Genomic DNA, 22,411 nt, shown 5'->3' on the forward strand with positions numbered 1-22,411 from the left:
CTCGATCCGAGATATCGCGGACCCTGGCACCAGACAGGCAACAGATCATCCGGGATTCTCGATTTCTTCCACAGAACTTCCTATCTGTCCCCCTAACTATCGAATCCCCTATCACTACTGCTCTCCTCTTTTCCCTCCTTCCCCTCTGAGCTGAGGGTCCAGTCTCAGTGCCAGAGATGCAACCACTGCAACTTGTCCCTGGTAGATCGTCCCCACCAACAATATCCAAAACGGTATACTTATTGTTGATGGGAACGGCCACAGGGGTGCTTTGCTCTTCCTATCTATTCCTCTTCCCTCTCCTGACAGTCACCCAACTACCTGTCTCCTGACTCTTAGGGGTGACTATCTCCCTGAAACTCCTGTCTATTTCTGCCTCCCGAATGATCAGAAGTTCATCCAGCTCCAGCGCCAGTTCCCTAACACGGTTTGTCAGGAGCTACAGCTGGATGCACCTTTTGCAGGTGTAGTCATCAGGGACAACAGTGCTTGCCCTGACTTCCCACATACTGCAAACGGAGCACTCAACTGCCCTAACTGCTGCCTCCATTACCTACTCCTAGGCTAATTAGATTCATTAAAGGAGCTTACCTGGCCTTACCTCACCTGGAGTGAAGCTTGTACTCAGCCTCTGCTCGCTTTTTAAATTCTCCTGCTGATCTCAGAGGCCAACTTTCACGCGCTTATGCAGTCGTGCCCCATTCAAACCTGGCCTCTGCGTGTTCTCGCCGAAGCCTGATTGAGCCATAGCCAACCCACTCTGCCTCAGTCCACTCCGACGATGGCCGCTGTATATGGCGGTCTTTCTTTTAAACCTTTGGCGCGCTACCTCACACGCCTGTGCAGTCTAGCCTCTTTGCCCCGGTCAGTTAAAAAAAAACAGCTTCTCTCCGAGCTTCTTTTACCTCTTCCCCATCCGCCTTTTGCTTCGACTTTGGAGAGAAGGGGGATGAGAGGAGACATGATAGAGATATACAAGATATTAAGAGGAATAGATAGAGTGAACAGCCAGCGCCTCTTCCCCAGGGCACCACTGCTCAATACAAGAGGACATGGCTTTAAGGTAAGGGGAGGGAAGTTCAGGGGGGATATTAGAGGAAGGTTTTTTACTCAGAGAGTGGTTGGTGCGTGGAATGCACTTCCTGAGTCAGTGGTGGAGGCAGATACACTAGTGAAGTTTAAGAGACTACTAGACAGGTATATGGAGGAATTTAAGGTGTGGGGTTTTATGGGAGGCAGGGTTTAAGGGTTGTCACAACATTGTGGGCCAAAGTGCCTGTACTATGCTGTACTACTCTATGTTCTATGAATGCACAACACGTTGAAACTTGAAGTGGATGGGCTACAGAGAAGCCCAGGTTCCACTCCTGTGCCTAATAAAGTGTCCATTGAATGATATTTTCTGTTTTAGGTTTTACATAACAATGGAGATGCACAGTTTTCCATCTCTGTGAACGAGTCATTCCATGTCACACCTGAGTACATTGGTTCCCTGTTGCTGTTGGAGTTGAAGAAGTTGGCAGAGGAGCACGTGGGGTTGCCTGTCAGTAAGGCTGTCATTTCAGTGCCAGCCGACTTTGATGAGAGACAGAGGAACTACACAGTGAAAGCAGCACAAATGGCAGGTAAGTGTAGGTCCTCTTGCAAGGTGCCAACTTGTTGAGTTGTTTCCACTGTTTCCAGTGTTATTTTTCCCACGTTTGTCAATGTGTTCATTTTGAACTCACAAGTAATAGTGTCCATTGTGTTATGTTGGTAAAGTGACATTATTTGATGTAATTGTTATTTGCGCAGTTTGTTGTCTTTTTGCACATTGGTTGTTTTTCAATCTTTGTTTTTGTATAGCTTTGCATAAATTCTATTGTATTTTATTTTCCTGCAAATGTCTGTAAGAAAATGCATCTCAAAGTAGTTTATGGGAGCATATACATGCTTTGATAATCTTTACTTGGCATTGACTGTAGGCATTTTAATTTTCTCCATTTGCTCCCAGCAACTTTATCAGTTTTGCACCATCACACCTGGTATCAGTAGCATGGAGTTCTGCTGACTGGTGTAATGAGTCTGGCCATTTTGTTTTGCAGGGTTGGACGTCCTCCGGGTCATTAGTGAGCCGACGGCGGCAGCCATGGCCTACGGGCTGCACAAAGCGGATGTTTTTAACGTGTTAGTGGTGGATTTGGGGGGTGGCACCTTGGACGTGTCACTGCTGAACAAACAGGGAGGGATGTTCCTGACCAGAGCCATGGCAGGTAAAGGAATTCCCATGTACCATCCTGTATATTCTCTCCATGACCATGCAGGTTTCCTCAGGGTGCTCCAGTTTCCACCTCCGCTCTCAAAAGAAAGTCACATGAGTTAGGATTAGTAAGTTGCGGGCATGCTACGTTGGCTCCGGAGGCATGACGACTCTTCTGGTCTGCCCCCAGCACATCCTCACTCTTTGGTCCTTGACACAAATATCGCATTTCACTGTATGTTTCAATGTACATGTGACAAATAAAGCTAATCTTTAAAGATCTTTTATCTTTAAAGCTCAAAATCGGATTCAGAAATAGGATCAGGCTTATTGTTGTTTTGCGGCATCAGTACAGTTCAAGACATATTTATTACTATATGTTACAATTAAAAAATTAATGAATAGTGCAAAAGATGAATAGTGAGGTGGTGTTCATGGACCATTCAACCAATCAGAATCCTCCGTAGAACTTAGCAATACTGTATCGTGACACACCATATCTCCTCAAACTCCTTATGGAGTATAAGAAATGCAAGAGAATACTTAAGAAATAAATTAGGACTGCTAAAAGAAGCCGTGAAATTGCTCTAGCAGACAAAGTGAAGGAGAATCTTAAAGGATTCTACAAATGTGTTAAGAGCAAAAGAATTGTAAGGGACAAATTTGGTCCATTGGAAGATCAGAATGGTAATCCATGTGTGAAGCCAAAAGAGATAGGGGAGATCTTAAATAAATATTTTGCATCTGTAGTTACTCGAGAGATGAACACAGAGTCTATAGAAGTGAGGCAAAGTGGCTTCAACTTCATGGACCGACTACAGATTACAGAGGAGGAGATGTTTGCTATTCTGAGACATCAGAGTGGATAATTCCATAGGGGCTGACAAGTTGTTCCTTTGGACCCGACGGGAACCAAGTGCAGAAATTGCTGGGGCCTTAGCAGGGATATTTAAATCATCCTTAGTGATGGGAGAGGTAGCGGAGGATTGGATGATAGCCAATGTTTTTCCACTGTTTAAAAAAGACACTAAACAGGAACCAGAAAATTATAGGCAGGTGAGTCTGACATCAGTTGTGAGAAAGTTATTGGAAGATATTCTAAGGGACTAGATATAGAAGTACTTGGATAGACATGGACTGATTGAGGATAGTCAGCATGACTTTGTGGTAGGTTGTGTCTAATCAATCTTATTCTTCAAGGAAGCTACCAGGAAAGTGAATGAAGGCAAGGCAGTTGATGTTGTCTACATGGACTTTAGCAAGGCATTTGACAAGATCCCACATGGAAGGAAGGTCAAAAAAGATCAGTTGCTCAGCATTCAAGATGAGTTAGTAAATTGGATTAGACATTGGCTTTGTTGAAGAAACCAGAAAGTGGTAGTAGATTGTTGCCTCTCTGACTGGAGACCTGTGACTAGCTGTGCGCCAGAGAGATTGGTGCTGAGTCTTGTTGTTTGTCATCTATATCTATGATCTGGATGATGATGTGGTTAACTGGATCAGCAAATTTGTGGATGACTTCAAGATTAAGCTTGTAATGGACAGTGAGGAAGGCCATCATGGCTTGCAGAGGGATCTGCATTAACTGGAAAAATGGGCTGAAAAATAGCAGATGGAATTTAATGCAGACAATGCGAGGTATTGTACTTCGGTAGGACAATCCACAGTGAACGAATAGTAGGGCACTGAAGAGTGTTGTAGAACAAAGGGATTTGGGAATACATAGAAACATAGAAAACCTACAGCACAATACAGGCCCTTCGACCCATGATGCTGTGCCGAACATGTACTTACTTTAGAAATAACCCAGGGTTACCCATAGCCCTCTATTTTTCTAAGCTCCATGTACCTATCCAGGAGTCTCTTAAAAGACCCTATCGTATCCGCCTCCACCACCGTTGCCCAATCCACGCACTCACCACTCTCTGTGTGAAAAACTTACCCTTGACATCTCCTCTGTACCTACTTCCAAGCACCTTAAAACTGTGCTTTCTCGTGCTAGCCGTTTCAGCCCTGGGAAAAAGCCTCTGACTATCCACTTGATCAATACCTCTCATTGTCTTATACACTTCTATCAGGTTACCTCTCATCCTCCATCGCTCCAAGGAAAAAAGTCTGAATACACTTAACCTATCCTCATAAGGCATGCTCCCCAATCCAGGCAACATCCTTGTAAATCTCCTCTGCAGCCTTTCTGTGGTTTCCACATCCTTCCTATCGTGAAGTGACCAGAACTGAGCACAGTACTCCAATTGGGGTCTGACTGGGGTCCTGTATAGCTGCAACATTACCTATCGGCTCTTAAACTCAATCCCATGGTTGATGAAGGCCATTGTACTGTATGGTTTCTTAACCACAGAGTCAACCTGAACAGCAGCTTTGAGTGTCCTGTGGACTCGGACCCCAAGATCCCCCTGATCCTCCACACTGCCAAGAGTCTTACCATTAATACTATATTCTGCCATCATATTTGACCTACCAAAATGAACCACCTCACATTTATCTGGGTTGAACTCCATCTGCCACTTCTCAGCCCAGTTTTGCATCCTATCAGTGTCCCGCTGTAACCTCTGACAGCCCTCCACACTCTCCACAACACCCCCAACCTTTGTGTCATCAGCAAATTTACTAACCCATCCCTCCACTTCTTCATCCAGGTCACTTATAAAAATCACGAAGAGCGGGGGTCCCAGAACAGATCCCTGAGGCACACCACTAGTGACAGACCTACATGCAGAATGTGACCCGTCTACAATCACTCTTTGCCTTCTGTGGGCAAACAAGTTCTGGATCCACAAAGCAATGTCCCCTTGGATCCCATGCCTCCTTACTTTCTCAATAAGCCTTGCATGGGGTACCTTATCAAATGCCTTGCTGAAATCCATATACACTACAGCTACTGCTCTACCTTCATCAATGTGTTTCGTCATATCCTCAAAAATACAGGTCCATAATTCTTTGACAGCGACATCACAGGCAGCTAGGGTTGTAAAGAAAGTTTTTGGCACATTAGCCTTCATAAATCAAAATATTGAGTATAGGAGATGGGATTTTATGCTGAAGTTGTATAAGGCTTTGTTGAGGCTTAATTTGGAGTATTGTGTGTTGTTTTGGTCACCTTCCTACAGGAAAGATGTGAGTAAGGTTGAAAGAGTACAGTGAAAATTTACAAGGATGTTGCCAAGTCTGGTCTGATTATAAGGAAAGATTGAATAGTTTGGACTGTATTTCTTAGAATGTAGAAGATTGAGAGGAGATTTGTTGGAGGCATAGAAAATTGAGGGTATAGATGAGGTAAATGCTAACAGGCTTTTTGCACTGAGATCGGGTGGGACTAGAGCCAGAGGTCATGGGTTAAGGGTGAAAGGTGAAAAGTTTAAGCAGAGCATGAAGGGAAAATTCTTCACTGAGATAGTCATGAGAGTGGAATGAGCTGCCAGCAAAAGTGGTTGTATGCAAGTTCGATTTCAACTTTTAAGAGACGTCTGGATAGGTACATGGATGGTAGAGGTATGGAGAGCTATTGTCCTGGTGCAGGTCAATGGGAGCAGGCAGTTTAAATGGTTTTGGCATGGACTAGATGGGCTGAAGGGCCTGTTTCTGTGCTGCACTTCTGATGACTTCTATGACTCCTCATGAAGTATAGCCGCTGGCATGTCTTCTTCATAATTACATCAATAATTTGGGCCCAGGATAGATCCTCTGAGATGTTGATGTCCAGGAATTCAAAGCTATTCTCCCTTTCCACTACTGACCCCTCAATGAGGTCTTGTGTGTGTTCTCCTGACTTCCCCTTCCTGAAGTCCACAATCAATTCCTTTGTCTTGCTGATACTGAGTGCAAGGTTGTTGTTGCACAGTGCTCAGCCAGCTGATCTATCTCATTCCTGTACACTGCTTTTTGAAGTTTTGCTGCCTCTGGCCATTTTTATTTTTTTTCTGCTGTTGACTACCGAGGTAAGACATCACTTATTGACTTGTTGATAAGATCAGCATTTAATGCCCATCCCTAATTGCTACGGAGAATCCTCCCTCGAGAACTGCAGCATTGTGATTGTTGAGTATGGTGGCATTTGGCTGTGAGTTCCAGCATATGTAACTATATAACAATTACAGCACGGAAACAGGCCATCCTGGCCCTTCTACTCCATGCTGAACGCTTACTCTCACCTAGTCATTTAGATACAGTGACTGGAAATAAGAAAGCGAGTTTCTGAAAATTAAAACAAAAATGCAGATGCTGTAAATCTGAAATAAAAACAGAAAATGTGGGAGAAACTCAGCAGGTCAGGCTCCATGTGGGAAGAGAACCAGATTGAGGACCCTGTTATGAAAGAGAGATCTGAGGGGCAACTTCCTCATGCAGAGGATGACACATGTATGGGATGAGCTTCTGGTGGAAGTAGTTAAGGCAGGTACAATAATAACATTCAAAAGACATTTAGACAGGTATACCGATAGGAAAGAGGGATATGGGCAAAACGTGGACTAATAGGACTAGTTTAGATGACCATCTTGGTCTCTGAGGAAGTTTTGGGCTGAAGGTCCAATTTATAGAACAGAAAGCAGTACAGCACTGGAACAGGCCCTTTGTCCCACCATGCTGGGCAAAACCAATTAAATCAGCCATCAAATGGCAACTAATCCCTTCTGTCTACACATTATCCTTATCTTCCCATTTTTCTCACATTCGTGTGCCTGTCTAAATGTCTCTTGAAGTTCACCAAATGTACTTGCTTCTTCCAGCACTCCAGACAGCACATTCTAAGCACCCACCACTTTAAAAAAAAAATACTTGCCCTCACATCTCCTTTGAAATTACCTCCTCTCACTTTAATGCATGCCCTCTTGTGTTGGACATTTCAACCTTGGGAAAAAGATACTGCATCTGTGCTTCTCATAATCTTATAAACCCTTATCTCCCCCCAGCCTATGCTGCTCCAGAGAAAACAACACAAGTTTGTCCAACCTCTCCTTACAGCACACGTCCTCTAATCCAGGCAACATCCTGGTAAAACTCTTTTGCCACCCCTCCAAAGCCTCAGTATCCTTCGTACATTTCTTTTGCTGTATGACTGTATGATTCTAATCTTGTGTGGTTTATTGGCACAGGGAATAACCAATTGGGAGGCCAAGATTTCAACCAACGGCTGTTGAAGTATCTGTTTAATCAGATCTACCAGCGGTTCGGGGCTCTGCCCTCCAACCAGCGAGATGTGCATCACCTGCGCCAAGCTGTGGAAGCAGTCAAGCTGAACCTGACCCGTGCTGACTCTGCACTTGTTCGCGTCCCACTCTCACTGCCAGATCGATGGCAATCCGGTGAAATGGAGTGGGGTGGTCGAGGAGAAGCCGAAGGTGGCAACCAGGTGATGTTCGAAGAAACAGTAACCAGAGACCTCTTTGAGGAGCTCAACCAAGACCTTTTTGAGAAGATCCTGGATCCTGTGAAGGAGGTGCTCTCTAGTGGCCACCTCGACCGCTACGATGTGGACGAGATCGTGTTGGTCGGCGGCTCCACCCGCATCCCCCGGATACGGCAGGTCATACACGAGTTCTTCAGCAAAGAGCCCAATACCTCTGTGGATCCCGACCTGGCTGTCGTGATCGGCGTGGCCCTACAGGCTGGGATCATGGGTGGCTCCTGGCCACTGCAGGTCAGCGCCCTGGAAATTCCCAACAGGCATCTGAGGAAAACGAACTTCAGCTAGTCGGTTCCTTTCCTCCCCACTTTCACGGTGAAGTTGCTCACAGAGGTTTGGCAGTCCTTGTATTTTTGTACACTGGAGGTGGTGAACACAGACGAAATGTTAACAGTTTACCATAGTCTTCAAAATTATCTCCATGCTTTCTGGCAAATCATCTTGAGATGGTTAGTCAATAATTTTAGAAGCTTTGCTCTTTTGGCATTCTGCTGTTCCATCTTCATGTTGTAATGGTTCCTAATACTAGGACAGTTTTTGCTTGTTACATTGGGCAGATCACCAGATATTTACTGTTCACATCAATCTTTACATGCTCTGCTATTTCCTAGATATGGTTTAATATTTACCTCTCGATTCACTGACAACTCTGAGTGCTGCCATATTCAGTCCGTTCAAGATGACTGTGGAAATTTTATGGTTTTGGGTCCACCTCCTTACAGCCTCTGCTCTTGGCTGATCTGGCCTAAACAGTGGTCACACCAATGGTCAGAGGGAGCTGACTTCCTGCCTCTGTTTACACTGCAGTGACAGTGGATATTCAATGAAGATGAGATTGCTTTTATCTTGACAACAGCTGTCTTATGTTGGCCCCAAAGGAAAGTACGGGACATGTACACCAGGTGCGGATAGTTCTTGCTGGTAGTGAACCGTGCTGATCTTTGGGTGATGCAGTTGGTGGAAAGAATCTTTGGAGTTTGGAAACTGACCAATAAATGGTCAGACAAGGTGAATGGTGAAGGAACTGAGAAATAAACTGAGTGCTTTAACCCAGGATATTTCATTATTTAAAATGACTTTCCTTTAGTTAAGTGGTGCACAAGGCAAAGAGTGAAGTATAAATTTATTAAATATATATTTATATGAAATTTTATACATAGAGAAATTTTATCAGCCAGATTTTTTTCCTTGATGGAACATGTGTTTAAAGATCATGAAACAATTAAATACTTGATTAAAATACTAAATAAAATATTCATTTGTTTCTAAATATTTCCCTGGGCTGCCCTGCAAGGTTCAGTTCAGACAATCATACTCTGACCTTTCATCTTTTTTTTTTAAAAAAAGAAAAAAATAATTAATTCTCAAAAGGTAAAAGGTACTGCCATGGTCAGTATTATTAACCCTTGAGAAGTTGGCAATCAGTTGCCCTCTTAAACCACTGTGGTTTGAGTTGAGTAGGGTGTTCCAAGGTTTTGCTTTGGTCTGTGAAGGAACAGCTGATGTATTTTCCTGTAGGGATGGTATGTGACTTATGGTTGCGTTCCCCTTCTGCATTGGTGGTCCATGCTGGAGAGAATGAATAGGTTGCCAGCTAGCTAACGTGAACATTTTGAGTGTTTACCTTCCATTCCTTCAGTAGCATTGCTGGACAGCCTTTTTAATTGCTACAAAACTTTCCATGGGCAATATTGCCCTTCAGTTTACCATGGGCTCTCCTGTGCTTGTGTTCTTCATATTGACCCATCAATCTTTTCCTTTGGCTTGATCCTCATTATATGCTACTGATTCCTTCTAATCTGAGAGAATGCTGAAGGTACGGATGAGAGCAAACAGACATGTAGCTCTTCCAGGACCAACAACATTACTATTAAGTCACTGGGCATCTCTTGCCAGTTGAGTCATGTCCACAGACTTTCCTTTGTCCCTAATACTGATATGACCTGAAGCCATCTATTGTGTGAGATAATGTGTTGGCCAAGACATGATACATGAGCCTCAAATCTTCAAATGATTTGTAAGGCATTAGGTTAGAAATGTTTTGGATTTTTCTTTCAATGTGAAGCTGGTTTACTGGTCAATTAATAAAAATGGATATGTGTGTAGCCTGTTGAGAAATATTTGGCCTTGAACTTTCTATAGTGTGTGGGAAGACTACTGTGTACCCAGGTAATTATTTTGCATAATTATTATCACTGTGATAGCCCTCTAACTTTGCAGTATAAAATCTGCACAATGCTGCTGTATATATTCCACATGAGATTCCTTTATATACATTGTACATCAGTGTCTGATCCCATTCACTTCTGTGTATCTAATTGTTTGCCTCGACCATTCCACACAGTTACAAATTCCACACTTCCATTTCTATTATTTATTTTTTTATTTTGTGTTACGGCACGGAGTAGGCCCTTCAAGCCACGCTGCCCCATCATCCCCACAATCCCGACGAACCCTTTACCATGACCAATTAACCTACTCGGTACATTTCTGGATCGTTAGAGGAACCTATGCATTCCATAGGGGAAGATGTACAGGGTCTGCTTACAGAATGACGCCAGGATTGAACTTTGAACTCCTGAACGCCTTGAGCTGCCATATTGTCACGCTAACACCTATGCTACCATGGCACTTTAAGAAGTTTCTGCCATATTGATTGTGTTTTCAGCACTGGGATATATGATTTTTACAAATGCTTTGATAGCTACAATCTAGAATAGTATCTTAGAGTCACAGAGCACTACAGTAGAAAACTACACCCTTCAGCCCATCTTGTCCATGCCTCACAGTTATTCTGCCTAATCCCATCATCCTACACCAGGACCATAGCCGTCCATACCCCTCCCATTCATGCATCTATCCAAACATCTCTTAAATGTTGAAATCAAATTGCATCCTCCATTTATGCTGGCAGTTTGTTCCACACTCGAACCACCCTCTGAGTGAAAATGTTCCCCTTAAATACTTCACCTTTCACCCTTAACCTATCACCTCCAGTTCTAGTCTCACTCAACCTGCTTGCGACTGCCCAGTCTATACTGTTCATAATTTTGTATGCCTCTGTCATTTTTGGGAATCCATCTCTTGTGGAAATATTTACTTCCTCTGTACCAGTGATAATCAGCCACGACTGAAGTTATTTTGTTCACTAGTTTATTAGAAAACGACCAGGTATGGCGGTCCAAGATGACTTAAAAATATAGAACTTGTATAGTGAGTACTATGCTCCAAGCTTAACCACGTGTGGCATACTATCCATCTTCCAATTCTAACACAGCATAGATGAGCATTTTCCTGTCTAATCTTTTAAATATTTTCTCGTTATATTTTGGTCAGTCAACAGTGAGACTCCTTGTCAGTATTCTGATAATCAGAAAACATTGCTTTGATCCACAAATTAATCAGCTCTGCACCCTTTAAAGGTTACTGATACTCATCAGAATGGTTACTATTAGCCACCACATTCATCTTTTGAACAAATATATCAGTAAAGTCATCACCCTCTCCTCGCTTTTCTACAGAGGTTAATTGCTTCAACAGGCCTCTGATCTCTCCTTAGAACATCAAACACAACAGCATAATACAGACCTTTTGACCCACAGTCTTGAACTGACCTTTAACTTACTCTAACATCAATCTAACCCTCCCTTCCATATAGCCCTCCATTTTTCTTTCATCCTTGAGCCTATTTAAGAGACTCTTAAATATGTTCTGTCTCTACCACTACTGGCATGGTGTTCCACACACCCACAACACCCTGTGTATATTAAAAAAAACAAACACACACACAACTTACCTCTGACATCCTCCCCCCCTGTAATCTTTCCTCCAATCACCTTAAAATTATGCCCCTCATATTAGCCATTATCCACGGGGATGAAGTTTCTGGCTGTCCACAATCTGTGCCTCCTACCATCTTGTACATCTCTTCGTTATAGAAAGCATTACATTTGAGGATAGCAGGTTGTGTAAATCCTATTTAACATCGCCTTTTGCTGGTTCATGTACTCCCAAAGCTGCTTAAGAAGACATGAAGTGTGTCTTTTTCTAACTACTAGTTCTATTGACATACCAAATGTTTTTAAAGTAAAGCAGCCACTTTCATATTCACAGAAATCTACAGCATGAATAAGGCCATTCAGCTCATTGTGTCTTTGTACATTCCCTGCTGTTCTTTCACGCAACCTTCCAAGTAGTTGTCAATTATATATTTGTATTTGCTTTCATTGCCCTTTCTGGCTGTATTCTGAATCACAGCAGTGTTATTCTCAATCTCTTTAATGATAATCCTTCAACTTTTCCTTCAGTTACCTTGTACAGGTAATCCCTGTGTTAGGATCCCCAAATACAGGCGAGCACCCATAGCAGTATTAAATTCCAAGTCAGGTCTGTTCCTAGAAACAGCAGTGTTAGTTTCCTCTCTCCATTTTAGTAATTAGATCATAAGACATACAGGAGCAGAATTATGCCATTCAGCCCAGTGATTCTGCTCCGCCGTTTCATCACGTCTGATTTGTTATCCTTATCAATCTCATTCTCCTGCCTTCTCCCTGCAATCTCTTTCTAAAGATTTCATTTCATTTCTAACCAACAGAGGCACCACACTCCCTCTGCCTACCTGCCTGACCTTTTTATACAATGTGTGTCCTTAGATGTTAAGCTTCAAACTATGATCTTTCAGCCATGACTCAGTGATGCCCACATCGTACCTGCCAATCTCCAAATGCGCTACAAGATCATCTACCTTATTCTGTATACTGTGTGTGTGTGTGTGTGTGCGCCCTTAACTCCTGGTGGAGTCATCGGGGTGCCGTCATGACAAGGTTTTTTTGGTATGCTCATCATATGGCGTGTCTTGGGCACCTGAAACCTGGCGGAGCCCTTCCTCTCTAGGTTATTCTGTATATTGTGTACATTCAAATATAACACTTTCAGTCTTGTATTCATAACCCTTTTAATTTTGCCCTATGGTACACTTAAATTCATTCCACTGACTGTGATTTTGTCCTTTCATGAGCCTGTTCTTCCTCACAGTCTCACTGCACGCTGCATCTACTTGTATGCCAATTGCCCCATCCACAACCCTATCACAGTTTCCCATTCCTGCCAAATTATTTACCCCCCCCCAACAATTGTAGCAAACCTGCCCACAAGAATAGCCCCCCTTGTGTAACCAGTCTTTTTTGTACAGGTCTTACTTTCCCCAAAAGAAATCCCAATGATCCAGAAATCTGAAACCCTGTTCCCTGCACCATTTCCTCAGCCATGCATTCAGCTACCAAATCATCCTATTCCTACCCTCACTGGCATGTGGCACAGGCAGTAATCCAGAGATTACTACCCTGGAGGTTGTGCTTTTCAGCTTTCTACCTAACTCCCTATATTCTTTCACAATCTCATTCCATTTCCTACCCGTGTCATAGGTACCAATGTGTACCATGACTTCTGACTGCTCACCCTTTCCCTTTGCAATGCTGCAGACCTAACCTGAGGCATCCCTGACCCTGGCAGCTGGCAGGCAAAATACCTCTGGGTATCATTTTCACATCCATGGAATCTCTTGTCTCATCCTCTAACTATGGAATCCCCTATCCTGCTGCACTCCTCCCCCTTTCCTTCTGAACCACAAAGCTAGACTCAGTGCCAGATTTCCCCCAGTGGGTCATTCTCTTCCCTCCCCCCCCCCCCCATAGTACACAAAGTGGTGCACTTGTACTTATTATGGAGGGGAATGGCCACAGGGGTACTCTGCACTGGCTGCCTATTTCCTTTCCCTCTCCTGACAATCACCCAGTTACCTGCTTCCTGCAATTCAGGGGTGACTATTTCCCTGTAGCTTTATTCTGTCTTCTCCCATGTGAGTGGAAGGTCAAGAAGCTGGAGCTGCACTTTGTTAAAATGGTCTATAAGGAGCTGCAACTTGGTACACTTCGTGCAATGTAGTTATCAGGGAGACTGGAGTTCTTCCAAAGTTCCCATATCTCACACAAAGAACATACCACTAACTCTGGATCCATTATCAGTGCTGTAGCTATGTACTAATCAACAAAGTAAGAGGAAAAAGTGTTAAAAACTTAGAAACTCTGCCTGTGCTTGCCTGAGCCTATTGAGCCAAAGCCTCCCACTCTAACACTGGCCCACTCCAACAATGACTGCTCCAATAATTCTTTCTTGTCAGTTTTATGTGCTGTTGATGCCATTCCTCACAGCACTATGGAGGTATGGTTACCCTATGGAATGATTTTTGAGTCATAAACTACAATTTATCGGTAACGATATTGCTTAACTTTGCCAGTAAGCAAAATGAGGAAAACCACCATATGGGCATGTGTAGAAACAGAACTTGTTCATTACCTGGGCAGGGTCTGTATCTGTGGTCAGGTTGACAGCAAAAAAATACATATAATTTTGAATTCTTGTGTTTAATCTGTCAATAATCTTGAATTCTAGGTGATAAATTTCTCCTCTGTATCTTAAGTTTTGCATCCTAAATACAACTTAAAGTTTGTTGATGAAATATTACTTATACCGTTGTACTGACTCTATTTCTTCCCCTGCCTCTCATGCCCTCTACCCAATGAAAAGTAATCATTCTGACCGTGTTATTGTCACAGCTTGTTCTGGTGATGTACTATGGGCTTTGTTTTATTTCTCACTTGCAACTCAAGCCAATCCATTGAGTAAGTGCCATCCTCTAGGAAGAGCCAGAGTTGACTGTGAAGCTGTGTGTGTTGAGAATGACGAAGGTATGCCTACAGAACAGGAGTTCCCAACCTTTTTTATGTCATGGGCGATTACCATTAAGCAAGGGACCCATGGACCCAGGTAGGGAACCCCTGCTCTAGATCGTAGCATAGGCTAAGTCACAAGAAAGGACGTGCAGGCTGAGAAATCATCCTGGCCTGCTTGCTTTAGACTTGTGTGAATTTTCTCCATTTTTACTCCGATTCCATGGGTATAGGGTCACTTTAGGCTTTCAAAAGTGGGAAATACAAGAAACTGTTTCCAACTTTGTGCTGCTCAGGATCCCTTGGAAAAGTGTACATTTTGTTTTGTTTTTATTCTGGTTTTTTTTGTTAGTTTAGGGTTTTTTTTGTAAAAATCTTTTTTCTTTGAATCTTTCTCATGTTTAGTTACTAAGAGATTGGGAGGCTTAGTTTACACATGTTACTTGGAGTCTGTTTATGAAATTTTTTATAGGAAGCTAAAGGTTTAGTTATTGATTTGGAATTGAAAGTTCCAGCAGTGTTCTGAAAGCTGACGTGCAGAGGGAACATTGTAGTGTACAACTTATGAACCTGCCATCATTCAATGTATAACTCTGGAATGGAGAATAAACTAAATGTGCCTCAACTTGATTTTGAACTAGTGGCATTCTTTGTCATCTTACCATGCCCGTTTTCTCTTTCGTCAGATGATTTGGATTTGTAGAGCAAGTTCAGCCCTTTGTTTGAATATGTCCATCCAATGCAAATACATTTCCTTGCATTTGGCCCCTATCCTTCTAAACTTGTTTCTATTTTCTCAATGAGTTCACAGAGAATACTACTACACAATACAAGCCCTTTGCCCCACAATTTGGTGTCAATGCTTTATTCTACTCTAAGAATGATCTAACCTTTTCCTCCCATGGAACCCTCCATTTTTCTATCATCCATGTATTAATATAAGAACATCTTAAATGTACACATTGTATCTACCTTTACTATCACCCCTGGTAGGGTGTTCCACACACTCACCACTCTCTATGTTAAACAAAAAAGAAGAATTGCTTCTGACATTCCTTTTGTATTTTTCTCCAATCACCTTGAAGTTATGCCCTCTCATATTTGCCATTTCTGCCTTGGAAAGAAGTCTCTGGTTGTTCACTCGATCTACAGTATGACCCTTGTCATCTTGTACACCTCTACCTTGACAAGAATGAAGATGGTCAAAGACCATGATTGTTTACATCATACAACATGGCATATGATGATGATGACACCGGTATCAAGCCACCACTCATCCTCCTTTGCTCCAAAGAGAAGAGCCTTAGCTCACTCAACCTATCCTCATACAACATGTTCTCCAATCTAGATGGTGTCCTGGTATATCTGCTCTGCACCCTCTTTAAAGCTTCCACATCTTCCATATAATGAGACGATCAGAATTGAACACAATATTTCAAGTATGGTCTAATGAGGCACTTGGGGAATTGCAACATTATTTGGTTGTTCTATGACCATATGCACATTGAACAAAGTTAAAACAAGGACAAGAAGAATCAACACTGTAAACAGCCATGATTTACTTTAGAATTAGAAATGTTTACCATTGTGGTACGCTCCATTGTCCTGCTCTTCAAATATCCTGATGGCTGAGCTTACAAAGTGAAGCTATCACCTTTCTCATTTCAACACATTGAACCCCAGTTTCAACTTTCCATTTACAGGGCCCCCACTTTACATATTCCCCAGAACTTCTAATAGTGATAAGACTATTAAACAGTCCCCTGGAACAATAAGATGGAGTCCTGATCTCACAGTCTACTTCATTATGGCCTTGCACCTTGTTGTCTGCCCACACGGCACCTTCTCTGTGTTTGTAAAACTTTATTCTGTGTTTGGGTGAACAATGACTGATGTGATTAAATGATCCATATGGATGACAAGCAAAACAAACATTTTCATGGTACCTTGGAACATGTGACAATAATAAATCAAATTGCTAATTTACTGTCTTTTATTATGAACATGAAATAAATAATGTAACAGCTCATGTCCTTGACAGTCAACATTACAGCCATTCGCAGCATTTGGAAGACCTGGTTTGTAGCACCACCAATAACTGTTGGTCTGAAAAATCCCATAATTCACTGACCAGTTTGTTCCTGTGTTGTTTCTGTCATAACAAACTGCATTTGTTTGGAATGCGCTCTCATAGATGTCCAAGCACACCCCTGTGATCAAAATAAAGATTTGACATGTGGCAACAAACATTACACACCGTATGCATCACAGTCCAGAGGCAGTGAACGGGGAATCGTCATCAGAATCCAAATGGAGGAAACAAGTGGAAGAGATATCCCGGTGGACACCTTCTTTCATTTAACAGGTCTCGCACACTGAAGGGAGTAAGTTAGAATAATCAATGTCGTTTTGTTCATGATCTCTGATGGACCTGACATGTTAGTGTACTACTCAAAGGTGCTCCAAAACAAACCTCACCATCCATCAAGGGTGATAAGACAGAAGGGGTTTAGGGCGGGTCTGAGGAGTAGCTTTTCCACCTAGAGGGTGCCTACTATCTGGAACACACTACAGTACTTATGTTGGTTGTAGAGACAGAGACTCACAACACAGGTAGACAGGGTGGTGTAGAAGGCATTGGCACACATCCATCAAGGCAGTGAGGAAAGAAGCTGGGATGTTAGGCTGCAACTGTACAACACTTTGGTGAGGTTGCACTTTGAATATTGTGGCCGCCCTGCTCTAGGAAAGTTACCATCAGGCTGGGAAGAGTGCACAGGGATTTACATGATACTGGCACTGGAAGGACTGAGTTACATGGAGAGGTTGAGCAGGCTGGGAATTTATTTATTGGAGTGCAGGAGAATGAGAGGTGATATTATGAAGGTGTATAAAGGTAAGGTGAATGTGCATGGTCACTTCCCCAGGTAGGGAAACAACATCTACAGGACATGGGTTCATGGTGAGAGGGAAGAGATTTAATAAGAACCTGAGGGGCAACTTGATTTAGCACAACACCGTGGGCTGAAGGGCCTGTTCCTGTACTGTACTGTCTTGTATTTTAACTGTTTCACCAGAGGGTGGTCAGTAATGGACTGAGCTGCCAGGGTGAGTATTTGAGGCAGGTATATTAAGAACATTTCAATAGGTTTCGATAGGTACATTTAATGTCAGGGAAATGTATACAATATACATCCTGAAATTCTTTTTCTTTGCAGACATCCATGAAAACAGAGGACTGCCTCAAAGGATGAATGACAGTTAAATGTTTGAACCCAAGCCCCCCCCAGCTCCCCCTCCCACACATAAGCAGCAGCAAAGCAATGACCCCACCACTGCCACCAGCAAAAAAGCATTGGCACCTCCCACCGAGCACTCAAGTGTGCAGCAAAGCATCAATAAAGACACAGACTTGCAGTACCCAAAGACTACTAGTTCACCCAGTAATTCAACATACTACAGGTTCACACTCTCCCTAATAAGAGAAAAAGAGGTGTCTTTGTTTCACAGCAAGAGGGGAGACATAACAAAACAACTCGCCAATTTATGGTGTTTTAAAGTCCATTACGTCGCTTTTTCCGAGCTCTGTGCCCAAAGAACTCGGGTCTCTGGGCACACAGCCAGCACCCAGCTCGCTGCCTTTGATCTTCTGTGTACTCCCACGATGCCTCAGGCTGTGGCACCTACCTTGAATCTGCCCGCCTCCAGAGCTACGAAAATCCAGCACCCTGAAGGCTGGCTGGTCTTCCAAGCCATGTCCTTGGCATATTGAAAAGTGGTCGGTCATGAGGCCCTGTGAGTGGGTCCCATTTCCACAAAGAAACAAAGTCAGCGTGTAAATCCAGGTCAGGGTCTTCAAAAGAACACTGAAAATGGAAAAGATGAAGATGCAAGCAGAGGAGTCGCTGTTAGGCACCATCATCCTAAGCTCCGCCCTCAAATATTTAAAAGGCAATTGGATAGGTGCAGGGTTGGGAATGGTTTCGAGGGATATGGGCCAAATGCAGGCAATTGGGGATAGCACAGATGAAGAGCTTGGTCAGTATGGTCCAGCTGGGCTGAAGAGCCTCCTGTGCTGCTTAACTTGCTGTCAATTTTCCTGGTGAGAGAATGAATGTTAAACTGATATCATCATATCGCTTGTAAAGGCAAAACATCTCAGAAGGTAGAATGTGAAATATGAATAGTAAACTCTGGAAATATCCAAGAAATGGTGTCTGACCCACTGCAATTTCCTTGCATAGATTCTCGTGTTCCACCACAGTCAAACATCTTTAAGCATGGATACACAAGAGACTGCAGATTGCTGGTGTAGTCTCACACATGTTCACACACACACACACACAATTCTGTTACAAATAGGAATCAACTTGGTTTTCAATATGGATTTTTCACGTCATTGAAATCAGTTTTGGAGATCCATAGATGTTATCTATAAATAAGCATATCTAATCTGCAACCCATCATTCTATCAATGTGAAACTGGGTCATCTCTATCCTGAAGCAAAGAGCATGCACTCTCCACTCCCTCTGGCAATCTCTCATGAGGACTCAAAACTGTCTCAAAAAAGGATGAAGGTCCCACATCCATTGAGCTCCCCAAATAAGTGATCCATTAACCCTGGATACAGTTGAAGTCAGAAGTTTACGTACACCTTAGCCAAATACATTTAAATACATTTTTTCCACAATTCCTGACATTTAATCCTACAAAACATTCCCTGTTTTAGGTCAGTTAGGATCACTATTTTAAGAATGTGAAATGTCAGAATAATAGTAGAGAGAATGATTTATTTCAGCTTTTATTTCTTTCATCACAATCCCAGTGGGTTAGAAATTTACATACACTTTGTTATTATTTGGTAGCATTGCCTTTTAATTGTTTACCTTGGGTCAAACATTTTGGGTAGCCTTCCACAAGCTTCTCACAATAAGTTGCTGGAATTTTGTTCCATTCCTTCAGACAGAACTGGTGTAACTGACTCAGGTTTGTAGGCCTCCTTACACGTGCATGCTTTTTCAGTTCTATCGGATTGAGGTCAGGGCTTTGTGATAGCCACTCCAATACCTTGACTTTGTTGTCCTTGAGCAATTTTGGCACAACTTTGGAGGTATGCTTGGGGTCATTATCCATTTCAAAGACCCATTTGTGAATAAGCTTTAACTTCCTGCCTGATGTTTTGAAATGTTGCTTCAATATATCCATATAATCTTCCTTCCTCATGATGCCATCTATTTTGTGAAGTGCACCAGTCCCTCCTGCAGCAAAACATCCCCACAACATGATGCTGCCACCCCCATGCTTCACGGTTGGGATGGTGTTCTTCGACTTGCAAGCCTCACCCTTTTTCCTCTAAACATAACGATGGTCGTTACGGCCAAGCTTTTTTATGGCGGTTTTGGAGCAGTGGCTTCTTCCTTGCTGAGCAGCCTTTCAAGTTATGTCGATATAGGACTTGTTTTACTGTGGATATAGATACTTGTCTACCTGTTTCCTCCAGTATCTTCACAAGGTCCTTTGCTGTTGTTCTGGGATTGATTTGCACTTTTTGCACCAAAGTACGCTCATCTCTAGGAGACAGAATGTGTCTCCTTCCTGAGCGGTATGATGGCTGCGTGGTCCCATGGTGCTTATGCTTACATACTATTGTTTGTACAGATGAACGTGGTACCTTCAGGCGTTTGGAAATTGCTCCCAAGGATAAACCAGACTTGTGGACTCCACAATTTTTTTTTCTGCGGTCTTGGCTGATTACTTTTGATTTTATTTGTATACTTCTGACTCACTGGAATTGTGATACAGTCAATTAAAAGTGAAATAATCTGTCTGTAAACAATTGTTGGAAAAATTACTCGTGTCATGCACAAAGTAGATGACCTCAACGTCTTGCCAAAACTATAGTTTGCTAATGTGAAATCTGTGGAGTGGTTAAACAATGAGTTTTAATGACTTCAACCTAAGTGTATGTAAACTTCTGACTTCAACTGTAGATGTCAAAGAGGCAATGATCTTCGAACTGAGGGATCTCAGCTAGTTGAGTCTAAAACTAGAGGGCATGGGTTGAGGGTGAGGGGAAAGATTTAAAAGGAATCTAAGGGACAACTTTTTCACTTGGAGTGTGTTGATTTTTTAGAGAAATCTGTCAAAGGAAGTAGTAGAAAACTGGTACAATTGCAGCATTTAAAATACGTTTAGACATATACAAAGGTGAGTGAACTGCCCAGAAAGACATGACAAGCCCCTTCACCAGAGGTGCTGCCCCTCCCTGGACACCCCATGCACCCTATATGCATTGTCTGAAGTTGATCCTTGGCAGACTGAGTCACAAACCTAGAGGCCCTCAACAGGGCAGAGTCTATGATTGTTGAGGCCATGATTGTAAAAGCACAGCTTTAGAGAACAGGATATGTCTTACACATGAAGGATTCCCAAATCCCCAAGCAGCTATTCAATGGTGTGCCTTCAATGGGCAAGAGGAATTAAGACAGGCCCATTAAGAGGTTCAAACACTGTGTGAAAGCTAATATTGCACATACTGGGCTTGTACCAAAACAGTTGGAACAGAGTGGCTGGCGAGCTTTGGTTAAAATCATTTACAACGACCTGGAGGAGAGATGCCGAGCAGTACTGATCACCGCTCAACAAAGAAGGAAAACGATAGCAGAGGCTCCATGTCAAGATCCAGCAGTTTTCATGTCCTTATCGTGGACATCTATGTCACGCATAGCTTGGACTCTGCAGCCTCCTACGAACACACAGATGAAATGCACAAATCTAACTGTCAACATCGGATATAATGGGCACCCAATCAATCAGACAGGTACATGGACAAGAGAGGTTTATAATCATATAGATGTTTAGGCGATAAGGGGTTGAGGCCAAGTAGGTTATTTGTTTAAGTAAAGAGAGAAAGCATGTGTGTGAGGCCAGTTTTCTGTGCTCAGTGTCAGATGTGGGAGGTCCTGGAGCCTCCCGGCCTACTGAGCAACCACATCTGCACCAGGTGTGTCGAGCTGCAGCTCCTTAGGGACCGTGTTAGGGAACTGGAGCTGCAGCTCGACGACCTTCGTCTGGTCAGGAAGAGTGAGGATGTGATCGCGAGGAGCTATAGGTTGGTAGTCACCCCAGGACCACAGGAGACAGAGAAGTGGGTAACAGTCAGAAGAGGGAAGGGCAAGAAGCAGGTGCTAGAGAGTAACCCAGTGGCTGTCCCCCTTAGTAAGTATTCCTGCTTGAGTTCTGTTGGGGGGCAGCCTACCTGGGGGAAGCAACAGTGGCCATGCCTCTGGCACAGAATCTGGCCCTGTGGCTCAGAAGGGTAGGGGAAGGAAGAAGATATCAGTAGTGATAGGGGACTTTATAGTTAGGGGGTCATACAGGCGATTCTGTGGATGCAGGAAAGAAACGCGGATGGTAGTTTGCCTCCCAGGTGCCAGGGTCCAGGATGTTTCTGATCGCGTCCACGATATCTTGAAGGGGGATGGAGAACAGCCAGATGTCGTGGTACATATTGGTACCAACGACATAGGTAGGAAAAGGCAGGAGGTCCTGAAAACAGTCTACAGGGAGTTAGGAAGGAAGTTGAGAAGCAGGACTGCAAAGGTAGTAATCTCGGGATTACTGCCTGTGCCACGCAACAGTGAGAATAGGAATAGGATGAGGTGGAGGATAAATGCATGGCTGAGGGATTGGAGCAGGGGGCAGGGATTCAGATTTCTGGATCATTGGGACCTCTTTTGGGGCAGGTATGACCTGTACCAAAAGGACGGGTTGCACTTGAATCCCAGGGGAACCAATATCCTGGCAGGAAGGTTTGCTAAGGCTACTGGGGAGAGTTTAAACTGGAATTGCTGGGGTGTGGGAAATGAACTGAAGTGACGGAGGAAAGGGAGGTTGGCTCACAAATAGAGAAAGCTTCGAGACAGTGTGAAAGGGATGATAGGCAGGTGATAGAGAAGGGACGTGCTCAGACCGATAGTTTGAAATGTGTCTATTTAATGTGAGGAGTATTATGAAAAAAG

At 43.2% G+C, this 22,411-nt stretch overlaps 1 protein-coding gene across 1 annotated transcript in view; it reads left to right on the forward strand.

Moving 5' to 3' along the window:
* hspa13 (heat shock protein 70 family, member 13) overlaps window positions 1-15,014 on the forward strand; it is a 38,768-nt gene extending 23,754 nt beyond the window's left edge. The window contains exons 3-5 of the mRNA XM_073044817.1: window positions 1,412-1,625; window positions 2,085-2,252; window positions 7,351-15,014. Of these exons, the coding sequence (XP_072900918.1) occupies window positions 1,412-1,625; window positions 2,085-2,252; window positions 7,351-7,949 (981 nt within the window). The 3' untranslated portion in view covers window positions 7,950-15,014. The remainder of the gene's footprint in view (window positions 1-1,411; window positions 1,626-2,084; window positions 2,253-7,350) is intronic.
* The last annotated feature ends 7,397 nt before the right edge of the window (window positions 15,015-22,411 follow it).

The sequence above is a fragment of the Hemitrygon akajei genome, chromosome 5 (genome assembly GCF_048418815.1).
Source record: "Hemitrygon akajei chromosome 5, sHemAka1.3, whole genome shotgun sequence".
Classification (NCBI taxonomy): Eukaryota; Metazoa; Chordata; class Chondrichthyes; order Myliobatiformes; family Dasyatidae; genus Hemitrygon; species Hemitrygon akajei.